This window comes from Metopolophium dirhodum, chromosome 6, assembly GCF_019925205.1.
Source record: "Metopolophium dirhodum isolate CAU chromosome 6, ASM1992520v1, whole genome shotgun sequence".
NCBI classification, from domain to species: domain Eukaryota; kingdom Metazoa; phylum Arthropoda; class Insecta; order Hemiptera; family Aphididae; genus Metopolophium; species Metopolophium dirhodum.
The window spans coordinates 5,046,697-5,073,750 of record NC_083565.1 but is presented as its reverse complement, the minus strand read 5'-3'; the positions used below and the strand labels follow the sequence as shown (position 1 = coordinate 5,073,750).

At 25.9% G+C, this 27,054-nt stretch overlaps 1 protein-coding gene across 1 annotated transcript in view; it reads right to left on the bottom strand.

The window, feature by feature from the left end:
• Positions 1–27,054, bottom strand: part of LOC132947171 (basement membrane-specific heparan sulfate proteoglycan core protein-like) — a 148,017-nt gene that overhangs the window by 13,127 nt on the left and 107,836 nt on the right. The window contains exons 3-5 of the mRNA XM_061017383.1: positions 24,901–25,103; positions 8,682–8,895; positions 6,644–6,821 (exon numbers count right to left, since the gene is read on the bottom strand). Coding sequence (XP_060873366.1) covers positions 6,644–6,821; positions 8,682–8,895; positions 24,901–25,103 — 595 coding nt within the window. The remainder of the gene's footprint in view (positions 1–6,643; positions 6,822–8,681; positions 8,896–24,900; positions 25,104–27,054) is intronic.

Sequence of the window (27,054 nt, the reverse complement as noted above, 5' to 3'; positions counted from 1 at the left end):
ATGCTATCTCAAGGAAAAAAATTCGTATTCAGTGTCGTAGCAAACATCAATAGAAAAATGCTGTTATATTGTGCCATACACAATTCATGATTTGCATTGTGTTAAGTTTATTTTTTAGTTCTACCATAATCTGTTTTTTACGTATTGTTTTTAGCAACACACTTTTTCAATCGGTAAAAGTTCTCCAAAAGTTTTTCGTAGTCTTGTCAATTCATAGAATTTTGAACTCAGCTGATACTAAATTTAATATTTTTTTGAATTTTCGACAAGTTTAAAAACACATTTGTAAACCATTGAAAAAAGCATTGAAATGGTGTTGGTGTAATGTATCCGTTTTTAACCAATTCAAATTCATAATATTTTGGTAAATTTTTATGTTTCAAATAGCATGATTTTAAAATATGTTTTGGATACTTGGGCCCTAAGGTAATAACTCATCAATATGTTGATGCCACTCAAGCCGATGGAGATAAGACTAGCGAGTAGCGACCAGTGGTATGGGGAAGTATAATATTTTATCGGGTAATTCATATTTTGAATGACCAGATGACCTACCTACCCTTGACTACTTGTTATAATACTTATTATTGAAGTTATTATTCTTATTAAATATATTAAATATCCTATTCAGATGAAGTTAGTTCTTATACTATAATTTCTCATTAAATCCAGTACTTACACACCCGTCACCCACCCACCCACTCACGACTTTAAAATTATCGGACAACTACCCTTCAAAATATCATGGTCAACATACCACTGGTAGCGACACCACGTGTGGCTTACGGTAGAGTTAGGGTGTAGTAACTCAGTATCATGACAACGAAAAAATTAACAAAACCAGTGTATAAGTTAATACACTTACAAACAACATACGGTAGTAATTGGAGAAGAGAGGAATATAAAATTACAAATATTTCTAAAACACCTAATTGGTACCTGCTATAATTTTTATTTTTGCTCATTGTTTTAAATCGACTCAAATGTCTAATACCTCCTTTCCTTACTGGCTTCGTGTGACTGTCTAATGACGACAGTGGTGGAACTAAAATAAAAAAATAAAAAAAATATTTTTATGGGTTAGGTGGGTTTGGTGGGATTGATGACGGTGAGGAGGGGGTATTTTTTAATACGTTATGTTATATCTTATTCGGTTTTCATGTAATATACTAACACCCATATAGGATTATCTATATCCATATGGTAATTTCCATAATATACTATCGAAAATAAAATAATTAACGTTATTGAGTCTGATAAGGCTTATCTAAATGATATTATAGATATTAATATATTATGCAATCAATAAAAAAAATCCCCGAACAATAATCAATATACCTTTTTAGAGGCCTAGCGAGGCTTGGTGGTTGGTCTCAGGCACTAACGTGTTGTGAGGTCAAGTATCAGCCGGCGTCATTAGTTCCCAGATGGGTGACCACCCGGGTTTTTAGTGACGAATACTTGCCCCACATACACCTCGACCAACCGTAACCCAACCTACAAAATGCTAATGACCATAGTTGCCAAAGCTTAAGATCAATAATATTTAAAAAAAAATACCTTTTTAAGATTATAAATCATAATAGATAGGTACCGTGTATTTATATTATGTAATAATATGTAAAAATTGATAATTTGAAAAACAATAAATTATTCATAAAATATATAAGCTGTACTTAAATAATATTTTTTAAACTAAAAATAATTGTATATAATTGTTTTTTTTTTGGAAAACTCATTTTTTTTGCAGGCCCTTCAAATTTGAATTAACCTAGTTTGGCTTTATATTAATTAGTGAATCCCACAAACTGAGAACCTCATGCCCAAAACAATATTTATGCGACAAGAATGGTGTGGCCTATACAAAAATATTCATACAGACAGAAAAAATAATTGTATTCTAAAGAAAAAAATTATCCAATTCAATACACCGTAAAAATAAATAAAACAATTTATGTATGAGTATAATATTTCGAGAGTTTGCGGTTTTCTTTCATTAAAACAGTTACAGTAATAGATTCTAAAGATACATTTAAATTAATATTTATGTGTCATAAATTTTAAATAATCCTCTTTACTATATAGCTAGCGACCCTATACCTAGGTATGACTTCCATTTCTATTGTCTTTATAACTAAATACCTTCTAAACAAAACAAATATATACTTAAAATGTTTGTTCTTATATTGCGTAATTTTTTTTTCTTTTGCAAATTAAGAATTTTTTTTATGATTTATGATGATAAAACATAACTAAAAAAAATACATATAATATAATCGTACCTTTAAGGTGCGCTATGCATATCTTCTACCAATATACAATGTGTAACACTATTAAGTGACTTAAATAGATAGGTAAAAGCTTAATGATTATTGACCAAGCCATAACTTAATGTTCAAGTTTTTCTTAAATCGATTATAATATATGAAACGTATATCTATTTTAAACAATACAATTTTATAAAAATTAATTTATCGTTACACTTTTTCTGTTAATATTTTGAAAATAAAATTATATCGTGAAATTGTACACATATTATTATCATTAACATTTGAAGCCCATATCATAATATAAATACGTTATTCCTAGAAATCGATCAAAACTTAGAAATGTATAATAGTATAATTAAAAAAATAAAAATAAGAAGTAGCAATGTAAAATATCACCATGCATTTATAAAGTACGTAGTTCATGCATATCTATATAAGTACGTATATCAACAATATGCTTGGATAAGATTTTTTTTCTGTATCTGAATTTTGTTGTTAAAAACTTTTGAAACTCTTTGTTTAAAAAAAACAAAATAATCTTAAAGTTTTTCATTAAAAGTAGTAAATCGTTTTTTAACTTTAATGCTAACATTGTAAGTCACATAACCCAAAATTTTAGTATGTCATAAAAGTAAAGCTTTTGCTTCTGTGTACTTCATATTTAGACGAAATTAGAAAACATATTTTGTAGATATACCTAGCAGAAATGCAGAATCTGAAAGACACAAAAACAAAAATCAATACACCATGAAGTATAATTATTGTTTTATGTAATATTATAAAACATTATAGCAATGGCCTTTACGTAATAAACGTGAGGTAATATGAATAATCTAACCTTGGCGCTTAAGTTAAGCACACTTAACGTTGGTAAATCCCAAAGGATAATCACCTGGGATTTTCAGTCATATTTAACTTCCACATCACCATTAATATAAACACTTGAAAACGAAAAGTAAAATATTAAATTTAAAACGAATTCATCTCTAACGCTAAAATTATTACAATGTGCAATTAATACTATAGCTTATAATTTTCATTATAGTTTACATTTAGGTATATTCAAATTGGTATCGAGAACCATCTGGAATATATTATTAAAAAAAAATAATATGCACGCTATAAAAGGTGAATTGCTTTTGACTGAAGATTAATGCATAATACTCTATTTATACTAATATGTTTATATTGTATAAAATAGGACCAGCAAAAAAGCTAAAAAAACAATAGTTGTGAGGACAAGATGTAGGACAAGATTTAGATAATAGAAGTTGGGGAAAATTCTAGCTGCCGTTATTAAAAAAAAATATATTATTTTGTTATTTTTCTTTTGGAACCACGCGATTTATGACACTTTCTAAGATTATTTTAGTACTGTCCTCGTAAAATTTTTTGGACTATTGGTTTATTTTTTCAAAACCAAAACCAGAAATATAACTTTTTGAAATAATAATCAAGAATTAGAAAAGGAAAAATGAGAATTACCTCAACAAACAAGAATTCTATAGAGTATATTATATATAATTTTTTTTTTTTTTTATTTATTTAAATTAATATCGAAAGATTACTGGGCCTCACTGAGGAAAACTCGTGTGGAGGCCCATGGGTTATCTTAGATTACAAATAATTCTTATTGTTTTAAGGTACATGTTACATTTTTAAAAAAACAAATAAGGAGTTTTTCATAAATAAATCACACAAATAATTCCAGCATCTACTACAAGCGTTAAATTAGTATGTTACATACAATTATAAGTTTTACACACATATTCATATCGTAGCCAGTGGTTAATTTTTTTTTTGAATATGGGTAGCGGTAAATTAACCATATCATTGGGCATCAAGTTAAGTATCTGTGTTCCCAAAAAATAGTAAACTTTTCGGCAACTAGTTTTTGAGGGCCAATCTAAGGAAAATTTACTAGCTGCATACCTGGTGTTGACCCCATGGTTTATAGAATCCAACTGATTATGTTTTTTCAGATATATGGTGATTGTTTTTAGGTATAAGAGTTCTATATTGAGGACATTAAGTCTATACTATACTCGTAGTTATCAGAATATCGTCTGAATCTTCTAGTATGCAGCAATTCAGCGCTGCTTACATTTAGGCTAACCAGCGTCCGGCAATATGATTTCTGTTTTTAGAAATTATGTTATAATAATAATGTATTAGATTTACAATGATTATAATTTATAATATATAGGTATTATACGGTTTTTAATATGAATAATGAATATATATATTTTTTTTTTTTGGCATTTCTTAAGAACTTTTTTCTTGTAATTAAAGTAGTTGTGAGTACTCATAAAGTTTCACGTAGTGCTTTAAGGGTTTAAATTATGTTGTTTTTAAAAGGTTATTTTCCGATGTTCATAAAATGGTTTCTTTGAGAGTATGTAGTGAAAACGGATTCAAGAACCGACAACGGTTCAAGAAATTTATAGAGAAATCAGAAAGTACAATTTTCACCAATCTTGGTTTAGAATCTTTTTTTTTAATGCCATTTTCTCTATTGCTTTAAAATGGTGTACCACAAATTATAAAACACTATCCTGCACTTAAATATTCGAAGCTAAATAAAAGACGATAGGCCAGTTTTTGTATTCTGTACGGATATCTACATTTTAATAAGTTTCTACTTTCAATTAGCTAAGTTCATAATGGAGTGGGATAGCAGTGAATTTGATTGGAAATCTATGTTTTACAATATTGTATATATATTTTTAGTACCATTTAAAGAATTTTTTTTATGATCCACATCGTGTTTTTAAATATTTTAAATCACTTTATTTAGTTCTAATATACCGTAATTTTAATATTTATTTACATTTAAATGGTTTATTTACATTTAAACATTTAAACTACCTACTTCAATATTTACTACATACGATTTTACTTAATTGATTATGATGTATGAATATTTTTTTAAACATTAGTATTAATATGAACTATTATGACTTGATATATATTATAGTTATTGGAAAAGGTAACAATATACGATATAATATATTGATAGCTTTTAATAAGTGGAAATTATTTTATTTTTTTAATAATGTTCAGTTATTTACAGTTATTTTATCATTTATTCTACAATTTATCCATTTAAAAACCTCATTATTATCGGTTTTGTTATTTGATAGCATATGTATAATAAGTAGAAATTATTTTTTAATAATGTTCAGTTATTTAGTTGTTTGCAATATTTATGCGTATATTCTACAATTTATCCATTTATAAAGCTCATTATTATCATTTATGTTGTGATTTTATTAGTATGCTAAATATCTTTAGAATTTAACAACAACAATGGCGTATAAATGTATTTATTCAGCCTAAGGTAAGTTTATATTTGACATTTGAATATTCATTATTTATATAGTCTTCATTAATTCTTACTTATAAACCCAACTGATGAATTCAACATTAAATTGTATTATTTTTGTTTCATTACATAATATGAGTATACTGAGTGTATCACCATGTTTGTCCTAATAGTACACATTCAACGGTAAATATACCATTATATATACTCCTCTACCCATCTCTTCCCTAAGTAATAAAGCTTATATAACTATTTGGGTATTTTATGAATATTAATAATTTATTCAATTTTTAAAATATTTACATAATTAGTTTTATAAAATATAAATTACTATGTTAGAATTTTAAGGAATTCTCTAACAACGAAATTAAATTTGTTTATTTTGAGGTCAAAAGTTTGGATAAACCAAAAAATACTTTAAACTATATTAATAATCGTGAAAAATAATAGGTAAGTATCAAAAATAGTTTGAAAAATAGTTATTGACGTGCACAAACATTGTGTGACATTCTGGCACTCTGTACCTATATAATATAATCAATAAATTGTATACATCTTAAATAGGCTGGATAGCTTTTCTGATAATTTTGAATTTATAGTATATTTTTTGATGGAGCCCAAATTTAAAAAAAAACATAATGTTTATACATTTTTTATAAAAATCTTATGTAGATAATTTATAAATTTATTTTGTTTCAATGTGTGTTCATTTATTTATCTTAAGCACTTAAGTATGTATAGTTATATATTAGATATGATACCATAAACATAGCAACAATTTCTAATTAAAAAGTATTACATTTTATGGTAATGAAAAAAATAAAACTTTAAACTATAAAATATAAGTTTCAATTTTTTGAGTACCTAATATACAATTTCGTATTACAAATAGACTTATTGTATATTTCATTTTGTTTAAAATTGAAATAGGAATTGATGTTTGATTCAGATTGCCTAACAATAATATAAGAAAATAAACTTGGTAGGTATATATAAGGTTAGAATGTAGTGGTAATTTGTTTCTGTAAACATTCAGTACTACTATTACCTGATGCCGCCTCGGCTTGTGTCGTAATTTAGGCTTGTCGTCTCGTGACGCCATACAATGAATTGACTTGGTTGGGGTACTTTGGTTATATAGCATTTTAGCTCTATAGTGCTACCCACGTAGTAGAATTTGTCTTTCACTTGTACGCCTCTTTCATCTGTTATTTCCAATTGAGGCACTATAAGAAAAACAAAAATACAATTCTCTTTAAAAATATTTATAGTATATTAAATGGTTTTCAGAAACACTGTATTGGTATATTGCGGTTCAGCCAAACACAAAATATAAATAGGTTTAAGTACTTGTATAGTGCATATTGTAGTAAATAATTATATTAGGAATGCGCATCACAGATACAGTATACTTTCATGTATTAAATTATATGTTGTTATACTTAAAATGTTTAAAATTATTTTTAAAAAAACGTGTAATTCACCATTAACCTTCAAAAATATAATAATATTTTATATTTATATTCGGTGATCATATAATATGCAAAAATAACGGGTTTTTAATTTATTAAACTGAATAAAACTCTATTAAATCATGATTGGTTTTAAGTAAAATTCTTGTATAATGTAAGGTACGTAAATACTGTTTTAATGATTTATTCACAAGCATAATAGTAGATATCAATATATCATTAATTTGTTTCTGGGTAAAATATTGTATTTGTTTCATAATATTCATTTAAATAGTTTTTTTTTCTATTTTTGCGTTTATTTTATACATGTTGGGCTTATCCGGTCTTCACCCGGTCCATCACTCAATTACCTATGGATAGGATTTTATAGTTTTATTTATTGACCGGCTGCAGTTGATAATTAAAATAATATATTATTATTCTGTTGACCCAGAAGGACAAGACTGACATTAAGTATTGACATTTTATATGCGTTTTAAGGTGAAACTACGGCACACTTTGACACATTTTCAACAGAAATCGACGGGTAAAAGAAAAAAAAAACATCTGGAAGAGATGTATGAAGTAAAAAAAAAACATGCGAAAAATAGAAATGTTCGAAGAAAGAAATCGACGATGACATTGAAATAAGAGTCGATAATACACAAAACAATCGTACAGAACAACAATCTAAAAAGCTAAAAAACATTTAATTAATCAAACATTTCATTATGATCCTACTATTATTTATGATTATGATTATCGGATTTCGATTGGTATCGATCGGTTTTATGTATTTATAATATATTCATTGCCAAGCACTAAAGCTTAAAGATGAGTCAATGGCATGTGTTGTGGAAATGGAAAAATAAAATTACCACCTTTGAACAGTCCGATGGAGCCTTTACCAACATATTTGTCTGGTTCCACCAATGAATCAAAACACTTTTTGAACAATACCAGGAAATATAATTCAAGTTTTAATATGACATTATTTGGTACAAATAGAAAAAAATAACCAGGATACCAGACAACGTTCAAAATTCAAGGAAAATGTAAGCATTCAAGGTAAACATGCTCAGTTATTCCAGATGTCAATCCTTATTAGTAATAAAATTATTTCAAAATTGTTTACATAAAAACAATGAATTGATATCACTTTTAAAAACTTCATTAGATAAAATTCTCACAGGTGAAGATGAACGACGTTTTAATCTACCAGTTATCTATGTAGTAAATATAAATTTTAATTTTAAGAGAATTAAACTCTTAGACACTCTAACACTCAGTTTTAGTTCACGGACAAATCGGCATCAGTGTATCTAGCTTTATGAAATAATTCGGCCTAGTTGGGCTCCAAGTCGTGGTTTGGAATTACAAGTTAGTACCTAAATACTTCATAATAATATTTAAAGTTTAATATTATTTTTCATATTAATTAAAAATTACAATTAATATTTTACGACGATTTCATCTACAATAATTAGTAGTATTATATTTTCCATCCTCATAACATAATGGTATTATGGTACTATTATGGTAGACATAGTTGTTTGTGTGACCTAAGGCACAGTTGTTTGTAGCAAATCGCAAATTTACCCACTAATATGGTTTTACAATATTAGGAATACTAACCTATAATAGCTAGATAAACAGTGAATGCGATTGGTGGATGAGTTGATACCTGACACTCATAATGACCTCCATCTCTTTCATTCAGATAAGATATACGGAGTTGCCAATCGTTTGGATCTTTGAATAAAAGCTCGTAACGCTGATCTGTACTGTATACGTGGTGGCCAAATGAAAGTAGTTGCATCTTATCACCTGCCCTTCGAACCCATGAAACCTGTAAACAAGACAAATAATATAAAAATTGAGTGCTAGAAATTGAAAGCTTCCCGAACAGAACCGTTTAAAATTATTTGATAATAATTGTAAACCAATCTAAATATTTTAGGTATTAACTTATAAAAATCCTAACTGGGTCAAGAAGGAAATTGGCACTTTTGAGAAAAACCCGATCATATTTATCGTTTATATAAAATATGTAATATTTTGCAGATTGAAAAATAATATTATTATTATTTTAAATTATGTACATATTTAGACATCTGATTATTCCAAAAAAAAAATTAAAATTAATAACGATGATTTTGATACTGCTTCATATTTTCCACCTTAGGTTTACTTTTATCACCGTATATCCTCTTTTTTATGAATTGAATATCAATATTTCATATAAACCAAGGGCAGATGTAGTTTTAAAGTTTTGAAAAAAGTTATTATTAGTAATAAGTAGAAAACTTTTTATGTTTAATTATGATGTTCACAGTCAAAATATTTGGTTCATAGAACTCTCGTTTACTTAGAAATGTAAATCAATAAATATGTTAATTTTAAAAGTAATAAGTAATAATAATTATCATTTTATTTATTCAGAAACCATTTTTTATTACATAGTATAATCCCCCCTCCTCCTGGAAATATCTTGATAAATATTCATGTTATAATCTGCAGTGGTTTATTAATATAAAACACTCATTATTTCAAAAACTATTGTAGGTACATAAACTTTTTGAAAACATTTATTACATATAATATAATTGAAGGTTATTACAACACAAAATTATCGAAAAAATAATATACTATTTGTTAACATTATAAATTTACATTTACATTTACTTTTTGAATGTCAACATTTTAAACTTTATATTGTGATCAAAAATATTATAATAAAAATTTGTCATCATCACACCAGTCATAATATTAACTACCTATGTACTGATTGGTATTCAATGGTAAAATAAAGCAATTGTTTTGTGCTAAATAAATAGGTTAAATATGTGTTTTTCCATGGTTATATTAGTCATGTTATTACTTATTGTCTTTTGTACGTTTCTGACTGAGCAAACCTATTATAATAAAAACCATTTTGATTTATTTTAGAATTACTAGAGCGTTTGCATGTTAATTTAAATAAAAAAAACTAACATTTCTGAAAAATTATAACGAATCAAAAAAAAAAATATATGAGTAAATGAAATGTACACTCTACGTTTACACTTTTTTAATTAAAACTTGAATGAAAAAAAAAAAAATTACACAATACAGACCATAGAATGATTTACATGTATGCAACGAACACATTTTATTTCTCATCTATAAAAGATCATGTATTACCAATATGGGTTATTCGGTGGCGTCATTTGATCATTTGGAGTCAAGATAGACATTTGATTCCGTCTTATATTAAAAGCAGCCCTTGGGCCAGTTGTTGGTGTAAAAATATAATAATTTTTATGGTTTTGAGAAATTGTAATATTATTTAAGAGAAATTATTGCCACGATGATAATTAGTATTTTAGTGGGGGTTTTTCATTTATCACAGTTGGAATATAATATTATATAATATAGACGCGAAACCTGGGAATGTATGTAGATAAGTGATGTGTAAAAGAACATTACCAGCCTAGAAAATGTATTTGTATAGGATATAGGTAGTGCCAGCTATTATTGTTTATTACTTTTCTCGTGTTGAACGGAAAGTATATTATAAAAGTACATAGGTAATAGGTATGTACAGTAATATTTTAAGCAAATATTATTTGATTTCTAAAATGTATTATTGTCATTCCAACACTATACAGTATATTGTATCAACAAAACAACCGCTTTTAAATTTATACGTGTTTTCTAAATTACACCTGATAGCATTTAATTTACTTTTTACTATTCGAGTACCTATATTAGTCGTGTTAAGAGTTTATTGCAATTTAGTCTGTAGAAAAATGTTTTCTAAAACATTGACACACTGAGATTGGTATTATTACGTCATACATATTGAGCTCTCCACGTTGTATTTGCAATAAAATTGGGCTATTTTTTCCTATGATAAAACAAATAAAATTATGTAAGATGGGAGTTGTTTGAAGATATTATTTATTTTGCTGTCATATGAGCTGACCAAAACTTTTGCCCTCCTACTATTAACAACTGAAATGACACCAGGGAGTTTGGTAAAAACACATAACATACATTATACAGTATATTTTACTGTAGAATATTATATTTCACGATGCGTATTGAATGCTAATATGATATCACCGTAATTCACGGGAATATAATAAAGCTGAATATTTTGAAATATAACTTAATTGATTGAGTAGAGAATACAGATGTATTTTATAATAATATATTACCTTAATGTATACTAAATTAAGTCTATTGGTTCGTGAATCTAATACATCTATATTTTTTTTACCATCAATTAACTGAAAAATAATTTAGAACCATTGGGAACAACATTTTACGAACGCTTTTGTGTTGTGTACGTTAATCTTGGTGCATATTTATGTAAATATTTATTTATCTACATGAAACAACCATACCTATACTTATTATGTTAAAAAAAAATACTAACAAATAACGAAAACGGGAAATTACATTTTAAAAAAAACCGTGGCTTTGATGAAAAAAGAAGTAGAGATATGTTAATACGTTATATAGTTCGAACAATTTTATTTTATTTATCCAATTGTGTAATATAATAATTATTAGCTATATTGTCTGGAAACAACTAAAATATGAGAAAGGAATATAATATAATTAATAATCTATGAGTACATCAGACTTTAATGCATAATGATTTATAATGCAATTTAATTGGAGATTATACAAACTTTGTGTAGCACATATTATAATGATTAACTTTCATTTAACACTTCATCAATCATTGTTTACATACTAAAAATACTATGTTATTTAAAAAATAATATTACCAAAAAAGAAAGGTTTAATTTTGTGATTTTATGCATTTTTTTGTTGTTATTATTATTTTATAATAATGGCTTAACCACTGTGTTCACTTTACTTAAAAGTTTTTTTTTGTAAAGTAGACATTTATGAATAAAAAAGAAGTATTAATTTATTAGAACATAAGCGCATATTAAAAAGTGACTTTAATATTATTAATGATTTACCAAAAAGCATAGATTACATTTAATATACTCTTGAAAAATTTTTTGAAAGTATGAATTAAAGATAATAATATAATATACATATTATATTGCCATATAGCCATATAGCCAAAAAAAAATCATAATAGTACAGTGAATAAATAGTAAAAGATAAAAAATAAATTGTAGTTAAAAAGATTATAATGCCATAGAACAAAAATAAGCGATCTATCGTTTTCTTAAATCTGGATTCCTTAATAATAATTGTAAAATGATTATAAAAATAAAAGTGACCGTCAAAATAATATACGGGCACTTTTTACTGAATCCATAGTATACATTTTAATCTATGATAATTTATTGATAATTGAAAACGTTATCGGCAGGACGAGAGGGTAGTAAATCTTCTCTAGAAAGTTGGGAGAATAAATACATTCTAGAAAAGGGTTGTAGGAAAATGGGTTTATAGCCTTAATCGAATCAGGGTCCCATTATGTGGGCGGTTCATAAAATCACCAACTAACAGTTTTGTTCATTGCATCCTATTGTAAATTGGCGACTCGTAAAACATATCGGTGTTAATAAAATGGAGATGCGGAGGTGAGGTACCTACTCAACAATGATGTTACGATACATAGGTAACCTACTTATTTTTAATCATCTATTTTATTAATGATATTGTGTTGAATATTTTTTACGGTTGTAATTAATTTAATATTTTAATAATCTGAATAAATATAACGTGGACCGTTGTTCATGAATTATACTAACAGATGTATGGTGTTTGAACAAGTTAGTTATGAAAAGAACATTTTTTATGAATTACTAACTGAAAATTAATTGGCAAATTTTCGGGATTTTGATGAATTTTCCTAACATTCAAAAAATTGTTATGGCTATAAATAGCTCAAAATGATTTTTATTTATAAAATTTATCATATTTGGAGAATAGTTATTTCAATACCGGGTGTAAATTTAAAGTTTATTTAAGTATAGTTATTTTTCAGTAGAAATTCATAAAAGTACTTTTTTCTATAACTAATAATAGAAATTTCAATAGAAGATTCCCCAATCATTTCTCTACCTTAAACAAAATAAAAAAAAATTTTTATACAAGGATTATAATTTATAGAAGGACACAACGTTTCCTCTCACAATCGTTTTTCATATGCAATGATTTGCGATAATTGGATGAAAATATAAGTATATATAACACATATATTACAATTACATTCTCGACAACTACAGCTGTACAGCAGAGTAATACCCACTTGTTTCCACATGTTTGTTTTGGTTTTCTCCATGCTTTTGAAAAAAATTGGGAATTTTCAATTTTGACATCCCGAACGCGCCAACTAGATTTAATCTCCTGAAAAGATGCTGATGTCGAAAATCGGGGCATTTTTACTACCATATATGTCGACGACAGACAGAAAAAAAAACACACATCATTATAAAATCAATAGATAATATAGCTGCGTTCAGAATCTAAAATAGCATTTGACTAGGATTATAGTACAATATTCGAATAATCTATTTTGCATTCAATTTTATCAGAACACAACATTACATATGAGTATGATATTTACGAAAACTTATGAATACAATTAATAGCCCTATGTATTCCAGATCTATTATTAGGTGCCTATCTTAGTTTATAGTTTTTTGATTTGTGACGAATTCAAGTTTAAATTGCAATGCTACTAAATCTGCTTTTAAAATACAATAATTTATTAATATCTTGGGAGTTTTTATTTTAAAATAAATTTAACTACGATATTAAAAATAATAGATATTTAAATAAATTTAAATACGGACTTATCAAGACAGGATAACGTGACCGGGTGTTAGACACTTGTCTCCCGATGCAGTGTAATATATGCTGTATAATTATTATAAATTAGAAAGAATTGCTAAATTATTCTGAGAAAACTTCAGTTAACCGTTTTAAACCTCACTTATGGGTGGGTATCTGTGTGTTTATTTAAATTATTCACAGACTATCGGCTTTTCTATTTTTGCTGTTTGAAAATTATACTGAAATTATCGAAAAATGATTATCTAAAGAATTAACTATAATATTATGTACATTGTACCTATATACAATATACTAAATATTAAATAACTAAACTACATTTTTGGAGTAATTTCCCCTCATGGGCACACCCCAATATTTGCGTTAAAATTCTAATTTCTTTTCCGGATTATTTTTTGAGTAGTACTACATTTTTCTTCATCGATCCGTTTAGTTAAGAATTTAAAATAAAAATTCTTTTTGAAATATTTTCTCAGTATATCTATTAAATTATTTAAGGTATTCGGGTATTTTAGCATCCTTGTACTTAGCACATATGACAATAATTAAATAAAGAATTTCTAATTTAACTTTAAAAACTTTCACTTTCTATAATGAATTTGAAGTAGTACATAATTTGATTTGTGACTGTAATACTTTTAAACTTTTGATTCAGCATACTATAAATTAATATTCAAAGTCTGTGTTTCAAATGTTTCCAGAAAACTTTTCAAGATTTAGCAAAAACGAGCTAAGTTGAATATAACAATACATTTATAAACATTTACAATAATTATGAAGGAAATGAAATAATCTATTTTAGAAAAGACTCTAAAAAAGCGTATTCCAAAAGATCGATTGATTACATTTTATATTAAAAATCAAATTTTTAGTTAACGTTATACAAGCAATAATATCACTCAACATTTAATCATATTTTTTTGTTTAAATATATTAAATGAATCTAACCATAGTTTATTAATTTAAAAACAATATTGAATTTATTGCTTATCCAAAAAATTGTAAGCAGATACATACAAAAAAAAAAAAAAGGTGGATAAGTGGATGTCGCTCTGCTGTACGGTAGGTTACAAGTGGTTCACTGTAATGGATGGTGTTAAATTTGAATTCAATGATATAATATCATTGTATAAGAAAAACGATTCTGAGCGAAAACGGTCAGTCACCCTATGATATTACCAAGTATATTTGATGATATTATTGTGAATAAAGTAATTTATATATAACCTATTAACGTGGAGCCTTGTTTTAAATTTTCAATCCTTAGCCATAAAAGTTAAACATTTTATACATTTTTAACTACAAAATAATTAATAAATTATAAATTTGATAAATGTTGTCAAAATTTGAACTTTAAATGCTTATAAAAAAAAATTGTGCCAATGTATTTTTAATATTTTTCAACTGCTATTAGAACGATATATCAGGAGCCTTATATTAAATTTTCACGCTTTTTTACCCAACAAATAAAAATGTATTGATATTTATAGAAAAAAAACTAAAAAAATTGAAAACTGACAATGTCCGTAAACAGCTCAAAAAGAGTCAAAATATTTTCAACATTTTATGGTGTATACAAAATGCTAATATAAACATTCAGTGAAATTTTCAAGTATCTACAGTCATTCGTTTTTTAATTACAATAAAATAAAAAAATTGTTACATGAGAAATCGAGTAAATATCAAATGTTGTAAAAATATAAATTTCAGACGCTCATAAAAATTTAATTTAAGTTTATTCTAGACATTTTTTTTTTGATAAAGGTAGACAAACTTATGAGTAATCTTATATTACATTTTCAAATCTTAGATTTAAAAAGAAAAATTTTTATGAATTCTCATCAAAATAATTTGCTATTTTTCGTGATTTTTCCGTATTTTGTCAATATTTGAACTTTAAATGCTTATAATTAAAAACTGTGACTAAGGATTTTTAATTTTTTTCATCTGCCTTTGAAACAATAACCTAGGAGCCTTCTATTAAATTTTCAAGCTTTTTTACTCAACAGATAAAATTTTATTGATATTTATAGAAAAAAAAACTAAAAAAATTGAAAACTGACAATGGCCGTAAACAGCTCAAAAAGAGTCAAAATATTTTGTAAATTTTATGGTGTATAGAAAATGCTAATATAAACATTCAGTCAAAATTTCATGTCCCATGGTCATTTGTTTTAGAGTTACACCAAAAACCAAAATCGATTTTCTCGAAAACAGATTTTGCGTAAAAATTCCCGTTTTTCTTTAATTTTTCTTTTGTTTTTCACGTCGCTTGTGAAAACTACTGGGAAACTTTTACTTTTGACCCCCCAAAGTACCAACTAGATTCACTTTCCTATCAGAAAAGTTACTATTGAAGAAAATCCAAGCACTTTTACTGTCCTAAAAGGTGATGACAGACACAAAAATAAAAAAAAAAAATAAAAAAAAAAACAAAAAAAATAAAAAAAAAAATAAAAAAAAAACACACATCATTGTAGAATCAATACATTCATCGCTTCGCTCAGAATCTAAAAGAAAGAAAATGTCTTTGTAAAACCATAATATTTGGTGGTTGTACAAACAAGCGTGTTTTTATTTATTATTTTTATGTCTGTTATCACATTTTTCCATTTTGGAGCAATTAAAAAAGCTTCAGACTTCAACATTATTGGTAAAAAATAGTATTTAGATAGCGGGGAGGTTGGTCAAAAGTATAAACGTACCTATGCTTATCTAATGCTTTTAAAAATAATCGGGAAAAACAAACCAGAAATTGATTTTGTTTTTCGTTTTATTTCAAAAATAAATACTTAACTATACTATGGACTTACACTTTTACTAAGTATAATTTATATTAGTATTTTTTAGACTACATAATTTTCACTATACTTTGGCTCTTTTTGTGCTATTTTTAGAAAGTTGAAATTAGTGTAAAAAGTTTGAAAACTACTTACCAGGTTCTTATGGAAATTTTATAAAACATTAAAAATTCATGACCTATTTTTTCTATAAGCGTTTAAAAATTATATGTTTTTGAAATTCATCAAAATCATCAAATGTAAATTATTTTGTAATTAAAAATTCACACTTTTTTTAATTTTGACACCTAAGATTTAAAAATTGAAAACAATATTTTTCATATGATTTTTTACTGGAGTAAAAAAAAGTTTGGTATAAGGCCACGTCAACATTAATGAGCGATTGAAGTTTAAATTTTGACGACATCGGATATTCAAACATGGAATAACGACTTATTCCTCAAACGGATTTTGCTACGAATCAAAAAACATTAGATATAGTAAAAACTAGTAATATTCCACTGTTACTTGAATTATAAATTCTTATATAATATATTAATATAGTTAAATGTTCATGAGATTTGACATTTTTATATACATATATCCGTTAAAAATATTTTCACTCAGTCAAAAACTATTAAAATTTAATACAAGGTTTCTCATAAGTAGTTTATTTTTTATACTCTGCCAAAAAATGTAAAAATATATAAACACAGTTATTAGTTTACATTTCGAGTTGAAAATTTGGATGACATTATTAGATATTTAAACAAAGAATAACGGTTTTATTTGTTTTGTTATTATTTAAAAATATTGTTCATAGGTACTTTCAACTTTCAACTTATATTATTATATTTTATACATACAATGGCATTTTTATATGAAATGATATCGGTAAAAAATCAATGAAACTTAAAGTATTACTAATTGTAAAATTAATTACTATAATAACAATTAAAATAGGTATCATAAAATATATTTAGTATGATAGACTTCACTCATTTCTTTGCTCACAACCGATTGCATTGAATTAAAATTTAACGCTGTACATTACAGTGACATACTCAATGACAAGGAAGTACACACAACACCTACTGTACGGTATATTTTTTTTAGAACAACATTTTATTGATTGGTTGATTTGTAAATTATATTTAATTTTTTTATAATTATTGTGTACAGATATTAGTGAAACTTGAATATAAAAATAAACTGGAATGATTAAATATATTTATTAAAAATAAATTATAAATGTTATATTGTGTTACAACTATACAAGTAGGACGAAGGTAGATACATATAATAGTATTAAAAGTTTAATTTGTAGTTGAAATTGTATAAATGTTGGTAATGTAGGTAATAGTATTAGAAAATACTAAGTAGGTAATAGATACACTGTACAGGTACTTAAAGTTATTATCAACAATGTTATAATAAAAATAAAATCTCCTACTGTTAACATGCTAATAATAACATCTAAATACAAGTTATAAGATAATTAAAAAATATGTATGGGTAGTATAGAATGTTGAATGGCGTTTTCTTATTAATTGTATATTATAATATCATGCGTGACCAGACTATACATTGTCAACAATATTGAAATAACGGATTTGATAACAAATAATTATTTTAGATTCTGAGTGAAACGATGAATGTATTGATTTTACAATGATGTGTGTTTTTTTTTTTATTTTTTTTTTTTTTATTTTTTTTTTTATTTTTTTTTTATTTTTTTATTTTTGTGTCTGTGTACACGATAAGTAGTCGAAATAATGCTTCGATTTTCGACTTCAGTATCTTGTTCGATGGGAAAGTGAATATCGTTGGTGCATTGGGGAGGTCAAAATTTTAATTTCCCAGTAGTTTTCAAAAGCGATGTGAAAAACAAAAGAAAAATTAAGGAAAAACGGGAATTTTTACGCAAAATCGATTTTTAACAAAATCGATTTTGGTTATTGGTGTAACTCTAAAACAAATGACCGTAGATGCATGAAATTTTCACTGGTTGTTTATATTTGCATTTTCTATACACAATACAATTTTGAAAATATTTTGACTCTTTTTGAGCTGTTTACGGCCATTGTCAGTTTTCAATTTTTTTAGTTTTTTTTTCTATAAATATCAATAAAATTTTATCTGTTGAGTAAAAAAGCTTGAAAATTTAATAGAAGGCTCCTAGGTTATTGTTTCAAATGCAGATGAAAAAAATTAAAAATCCTTAGTCACAGTTTTTAATTATAAGCATTTAAAGTTCAAATTTTGACAAAATACGGAAAAATCACGAAAAATAGCAAATTATTTTGATGAGAATTCATAAAAATTTTTCTTTTTAAATCTAAGATTTTAAAATCTAATACAAGATTCCTCATAAGTTTGTCTAACTTTATCAAAAAAAAAATTTCTACAAGAAAGTCAAATTAAATTTTTATGAGCGTTTTAAATTCATATTTTTACAACATTAGATATTCACTCGATTTCTCATGTACCGATTTCCTTATTTTCTTGTAATTCAAAAACGAATAACTGTAGTTACATGAAAATTTCACTGAATGTTTATATTAGCATTTCCTATACACCATACAATTTTGAAAATATTTTGACACTTTTTGAGCTGTTTACGGGCATTTTCAGTTTTCAATTTTTTTAGTTTTTTTTTCTATAAATATCAATAAAGTTTTATCTGTTGGGCCAAAAAGTGTAAAAATTTAATACAAGACTCCTGATATATTTTTACAATAGCAGTTGAAAAATATTGAAAATACATAGGCACAGTTTTTTTTTATAAGCATTTAAAGTTCAAATTTTGACAACATTTATCGAATTTATAATTTATTAATTATTTTGTAGTTAAAAATTAATAAATTTTTAACTTTTATGGCTAAGGATTGAAAATTTAAAACAAGGCTCCACGTAAATAGGTTATATATAAATTACTTTATTCACAATAATATCATTAAATATACTTGGTAAAATCATAGGCTGACTGACCGTTTTCGCTCAGAATCGTTTTTCTTATACAATGATATTATATCATTGAATTCAAATTTAACACCATCCATTACAGTGACCCACTTGTAACCTACCGTACAGCAGAGCGACATCCACTTATCCACCTTTTTTAAAATGTACCTTGTTTAAACCATGCATAATATTATTAGGTTATAATGTCTTGAAATATATTTATAAAAAATATTATTATGTTTCTTTCAAACGGCGGCATTCTAACTGGGAAATTATATTTTATTAATTATATTGCAACACATACGTTTTTCAAAATTTCTTATGACTAAAAAATACCTACGCATTTTATACCTATAACGTGGCAAAGTGTACCTATCAGAAAACATTGGTGTATAGTGTATTGGTTACCTTGGGTTACCGTTATATAGTTCAGACTATTAAGTTGATGAATTTAGAATGCACCTACTGCTAAAATCTAAATGATGTTTCTATAATTGATTTATACAATGTACAAAACATTTACCTTTCTACCTCTCTACTAGGAAGTGCTAATTGTTTTTCAAATACCCCGACAACACCAGAGTTCACTGACTTTTCGATTACGGAAAATGAAATTTAGCCTTTTACGCTATACGAAAGGATTGATAATGTTGTTATTATTTACCTACCAACTTTTAAGAATTGTTTGAATACCTATGCTTTATTCTATTTATTTTCTTCTCATTGTTAAGATATTATACACAGTCCATGCAAGAGCCTCCAATATATATTTTATTCCATGTCTATATCTGACTGTCTTATATTCTTCCCCATAGAGCGTATTTATTTTAATTTATTATCTTTAATTTTTCCAAAACTTTGATGTGTATTGCTAACCTTTCAGTTTTCCTGAGTGTTTTTAACTATCAATTATATAAACCACAAAGTGGGTTTTTACTTTACTGAAATACAATTGATTTTGATACTAACCAACGGAAAAAAATTGTATTGTCAAACAGAGATCCTAATAGTTGAAATATTTATATAAACTCCTGCAAACTACGATAACGAGTATCAAAATATTATTTTTATTATTATAATTTGTAATTTAAATAAGTTTTAATTATTTTCAGAAACGGAAATGTAAATAATATTAATCTAATGAATAATATAAGGTATATTAAAGTATTTAATTAAAAAAGTAATAAAGAAAATCGTCTTTGAATATAATTATATATTAATATTATTGTATACGACTAATCAATGACCATATTTTATAATGCTATTTAAGAAAATATAAAATCCATATCAATTAAATACAATTAAAACCTAGTTAAATAATATGTGTTAGATCATTCAATAATAGACATATGTTAGAAAATAGTTTTTACTGCGTAAATATATTATACACTATCCCTGTCTCAAAATTACGAGATGTTTGTTTATTTTTTGATTCAAAAAGAAGAGAAGCAAGTAAGCAAACACAATTGCCCTTCTCATCTTTTTATACGTCTGTGATCCCTTAATACTATTCTGGCCGAAGTAAGCGAAGCGAAACGAAAGCTCAACACGAAGACACATGGATATTGATGGAGAGCGGATAACCTGTTCGATTGTCATGTGTTCCAAAGGCTATAGTAAGAATGACGTTTATTGAAGAATTTATTTCATACAGATGTTGTCGTATAAAAAAAAATAAATATTTTTTTATACCATCAATTGTTTTAACTAAAATATTATAAAGCAAAATTGATAAATCTTGTTTTCTCCATTATGAAAATATTAAATCATAAGAATTAAATTAAAATAGCTATCTTCTGCTGGTTTTGATCCATAAGTTATATTTGAATTATTATTATTACTACGAGTAACTATAATTTATTATCTTATTCCCGATAGGTACAACAAAGAGTAATAATCAATAATACCCTATTTGATATCATGTGCATAGTTGAGTGGGCAATACTTAATGCAATGCATGTATTACAGTTGTCGAAATATTTAAATGTATTTACTGTTTTTAAGTTAGGTATACCCGACACCGTTATACGAAAGTACCCATGTTCCATAAGTTGACTAATAATAAAATTAAGTAACGTTATATTATTAAAATAATCTTTAACTAGTGGTGTCACTGGTGTCATTGGTGAACTGCATGAATTGGTTGTGTCATCAAACAGTTCAACAACTATATCGGAAGACAACCTCTGACGATTTGATGGCGATTATTTTTGAAGACAATCAAATATTCATATTTAACAACAAATCAATGTTTTCGTATTTTTTTGTAAATAAAAAATTATTATAATAATAAATACAATTTAAAATAACCAGGGAACCCACTTTTTCTGTATATTATTATGGTTCGAGTTTTAACTCTTCATTGTAGGTTAATGTAATGGATTTCGTTTTTCTATTGTAAATCAAACCGTATTTATAAGATAGTTTTCGAGACATGATAATATAAGCTTAAAATTATATTGACTTTTTGAGCTATTTATAGACATTTTAAACATTCAGGGTTTAGCTTCGACAAAAAGAAACGAATAGCTTAGCCATAAAAATCATAAATTGTATTGGTAAATATCTAGCAGTATTTGTGTATATATAATGGCTATAAAAAGTATATGGTTAAGCTCGAAATCTAGATAAATTGTTACTTAAGTTGAGTATATGTGTAAAGTGTATAGTTACAAATATATTTTAATAATGTTGCTGTAGAATGTATCCAATTAAAAATGACTAAACCATAGTAAGTAGTAAACAGTATAATATGCAAAATGTTAAGCCTGTAAGTATATTGGTATGTACGTTATTATTAAAATATGTTATATAAATAAATATTAGCTAAGCAAACTATTTATAGTATCTAAGCTATTGTTATTATTAATATTTTTCGACTTATATATTTTCCGATTTACCAATTTTGAATCTCAAGTTAAAAGTCGTATAAAATATGTATATTAACTACTAAACTTATGTCAAGAATGTTGTTTAAAATGTAATTTCTAACTAATTTATATTGTTTCATTAAAAAAAAAAAAAAAAAACAAAAAACCGTTGTTGGAAACTTTGAAACCCCTAACAGTACACATAAATTTAGGATTCTAGTCTGGAAGTCTTGTGCAAAGTTTATAAAGTTGGTTGGTGGTATGAATGTCGTACAGAGAAAACCATTGTATTCGATCGAAAAGGTCTGATTGATTACGCGTGCAACGAATTCTGTCTTAGCAAAGCGCTCTTCCACTATAAATCAGACGGCGTCGAACCCTAAAGACTCGTAACCGGAGATTACTACTGTCTTCCATACGGACCAATGAAAATTTATCTTGTCACACGCAAATATATTCACAGTTTGAGTTCTATAATTGCTAGATAGTAATCTTTGCCATGTTCATAGCAATATTGATTAGTATGGTTTAGAATAATAATTATAAAATAATACATTATATCATAATTTGATTACTGTTTTTTTTTTTTTTAATAAACAATTATTCTATACTCGATCATAGTAATTGGAAAATATGAACTAAAGTTTTTTTTTTTTTTTTAGATATTTATACGTTCGGTCTTTTTGCATTTTCGTACTTTCGATTATTTTTCTTCATATATTATTTTCACTCATGTACGCATGACTGCCGTATTCATCAATTTGAAAATAAAAAGGCTTTATCTGGAAGGGAAATATTATTCATAGTCACATGTTGTACGTGGATTAACTTCTCTATGTGGTTTGAAAATTGGATATTGTAGAAGATAATAATTAGTGTGGAACTATAATTATAATATAATACTTATTACTTATATACCAATTCAAAAGTATAACTAGTTTAATTTATAATTTCTTTTCTTTTCCTTTTTTTTTGAGGTTTAGGGTCACGAAACTAAAATTATAAGTCACTGCACGTTGTTTTAATTAACCCAAATTTATACTACCAATTAACAAATACCACAATATAAAATATCAAAAAATATATTTAGCGTTCATTTCAAAACCAATTTTCTAAGGTACTTTATTTTTCGAAATCCAAGAAAATATCTTAAATAAAATACCCGTTGAGTGCCGGACGTTCAAAAGCAATTAATCTATTTTTATGTTCTCAAGTCTCATTAATAAATTTCAAGTTGAATACCTTGTTGGATGGTTGGTAAATTGACCGAAACCTGCAATAACTAATAGGTACTAGGAAATACCTATTTCTGATCGATTTTAGATTCTGAGTGGAGCGAAGAATGTACTGATTTTACACTGATGTGTGTTTTTTGTGTTTGTCTACACGATAAGTAATTAAAATTGTTCATCGACTTTCAATTTTATTAATTTTTTTTGGTGAAAAAATGAATTTAGTTGGTACTGTTAGGAAGTCAAATTTGCATATTTTTCCAAGTAGTTTTCAAACAATCAAGGTAAAACAGAAATGTTTACGCAAAACCAGTAATTCGTCAAAATCAATTTAGTGATTTGATTTGATTTGATGTAACTCAACAACTAATAACAGTAAATACTTAAAATTTTAAAAATATTTTGACTCTTTTTGATCTATTTATATTTTATATGCATGAGAGCTTTTCGATTTGTATTAGTTCTTTTGCGATTATTGTCAAATTTTGCTTTGTCAAAAAACTTGAAAATTTAATACAAGGTTCATTCTAAGTTGTTGTTCATGGAAATTAAAAAAAAAAAGTTGAACGTAAATCCACAATATTTTTTTATGATTGCCCGAAGTAAGAATTTTGGTAAAACTCATCAAAATCACCAACATTTTCAAATTAGTTTGAGTTAAAAATTTATAAAAATTTTCTTTTTATATTTAAGATTTTAAAATGTAGTTCAAGATATTTCATACGTTGTATGAAGTTTTATGTTTTCGTATATAATGTTTTTTAAATCATTGAATTCAAATTTAACAAATCCCTTACAGTGACCCACACGACACCTAATGTACAGCGATATGATACTACTTTCTCACTAAGTTAAATTTCACTTTTTTAAATTTCATCCATTTCAAAATCAAGTTTTTCAATAACAAACAATGTACATAATAATATCAAATATTCCATCCAAAAATAGCAGTTAGTGATAATCCGTTGTGTAAAGGTAAACACCAAATATAAATAGAACTGTTTAATCTTCTAAAGTTCTTGCATTGTACGATTTTTCAATTAATGTTTGTTTATTCTTTAATACAAGTCTTAGTTCCATGTATGTTTCGTGATAGTTTATAGCTCGCAATTAAAACAGAAAAAAAGCTTATAGAAAAAAAATCGTTAAACTTTATGTCACAGCTTGCATTGTTAATTGTATACAACAAACGTCTAACACAATTTAAAAATATTTTAATTCACATCATATTTACCGTTTTGTCGTTTAAACGGTTCACTTTGCAATGGAGATCTACATTCGCTCCAATTTGGACTGTGACGTTGTTATGAGTAGATGTTTCATCAAAATATGGAGCCACTTTATCTTCTTCTGTTGTCGGTGAATTGCTCGTAGTAGGTTCCCATAAAACGTGATTGAGTAATGCTTCAAGATTTCCATCGTTTTCAAACGTTGCTTCTAAAACATAATACATTCAAGCATATTTTTACTAACAAATTATAAAAGGTATATTAAGTTATTGAATTGGTATTTGGTACTTGTTACTTTTTTTCCAGAGTTATTAATTGCATTTTTTTTATAACAATTAAGTGAAAAATAGATTATCTCAGATAACAACAATCGAATAAAACGAATATTAATTAGAAATAATCATATTTCAAAAGTATTACAACGAAAACTTACTTAACTGTGACATATTTATGACGGAAAAATAATAAAATCCCGGAAAAAAAGATAGGTATTGCAATTTATCTTGACCTGTCTATATCAAACCCTTTCTGTTACGGACACAAACTATCCTATTTCTCCATGTACAATGAAAATACGACACACGGGGACAATAGTACCAGTTACTCTGAATGCTAATATTAATAGCTACATGAAGGTGATACTTCTCATAACTTAATTTGGTTTATTCATGTCCACAATTTTTTTAATTTATATTGAAATATCTATCTTTGTAATGACAATTTGTATAGATAATTGTATTTTTTGTCTATCTAAATTAAACCAAAACAAAGAACATTATTTTTTAAAATTTTTTTTTATTGTTACTTTTTTTTTAACATATTAAAACCTATTTTTGGCATTGAATTTTATATTTTCTTATTGTTAGGTATGTAATAGTTACATTTTATAATGTCCAACCTTGTATCATTTTAATTGTTGTGCTATCTTAAATACATATTTTTGAAGATAATAAATATAACTCTAAAAGAGCACGAAAAAAGAGTTGTAATATATCATTTTTTTAATCCTGTTAATACTGGTCTTACTTTTTACAAAAATAAAATTTTTTTTCTACACATAATATTTTATATGAATATATTTTTTGACTGATTTAATAAATTGCTCTATTATTATTTGTTTTGTCGTATACTACCTACAAAAAGTAAAATAAAGAGGATATAACTTTTTTACAACTGTTGAAATAAACTTGTCTAATCAAATACCGAGAACAAAATTATCTACCACCAACGTGGTAACTATTCGGATTTCTATCAAAAAGTTTCATATTGGGTTAAAAAGAATAAGAAACAATATAATTGTTTGTACAATACACCGAGAGTCTAACAGTACTTATGCAATTGATAAAAGTTTACTCTAATATAATGTTACAATTTTAGCAAATAAAATATTCGTATATTCCTAAAATATAAATATAATAATTTGAAACGTATACTATATACAGTTGAATTTTGATTGTATACAGATTTATTAACTGTATAGGTAGCTACATTTTTTGTAGGTTGATTTATCCCCGAATTGGTGACAAATTATAGTGATAGAAATGAGATGATATTTTAATCAGTGATCTGAAGTGAATCAGATAAATAAGTGTAATTTATCATTCCAAGTATTTTATTTAAAAATTAAAATATAATATATCTTCAGTTCGTGTTTGATACTCGACCGATAAGTACGGCATTTTTAACTCTAATCTCTTTAACGCTGTCTCCAACGTTCTACGTGTATGTTTTTGATGCATTTTTTATACAAGAGATAATATCTAATAATACTTATATTATACTTGTTGTATGCAAATAATTGTATGCACAATCACCTTAAATCATTTATGTAATTAAAATTTCCAAAAACTTAAGTTTAACTAACGAGTTGTCTTATTTTTCACTATCGCCAAACATGTTGAATATGAAGTAATCAAAAACCATTGAATTCATCTTAGTTTCAAACATTTCCAAAAATAAACTATTAATTGTGTTTATCTCCATAGGAAACAGTGTTAAATAAATTTAACAACGCAATTGTATCAAGTATTTTTAAAAGAAAAAAATACAGTCTCATAAAATATTTTATTATGTGGCAGCTAAACCATACAAAATAGTTTTTTGAAACTTACACTAGTCTACTTGTCACGAGTGACAATTCAATTTGTTCAGCTATTTCT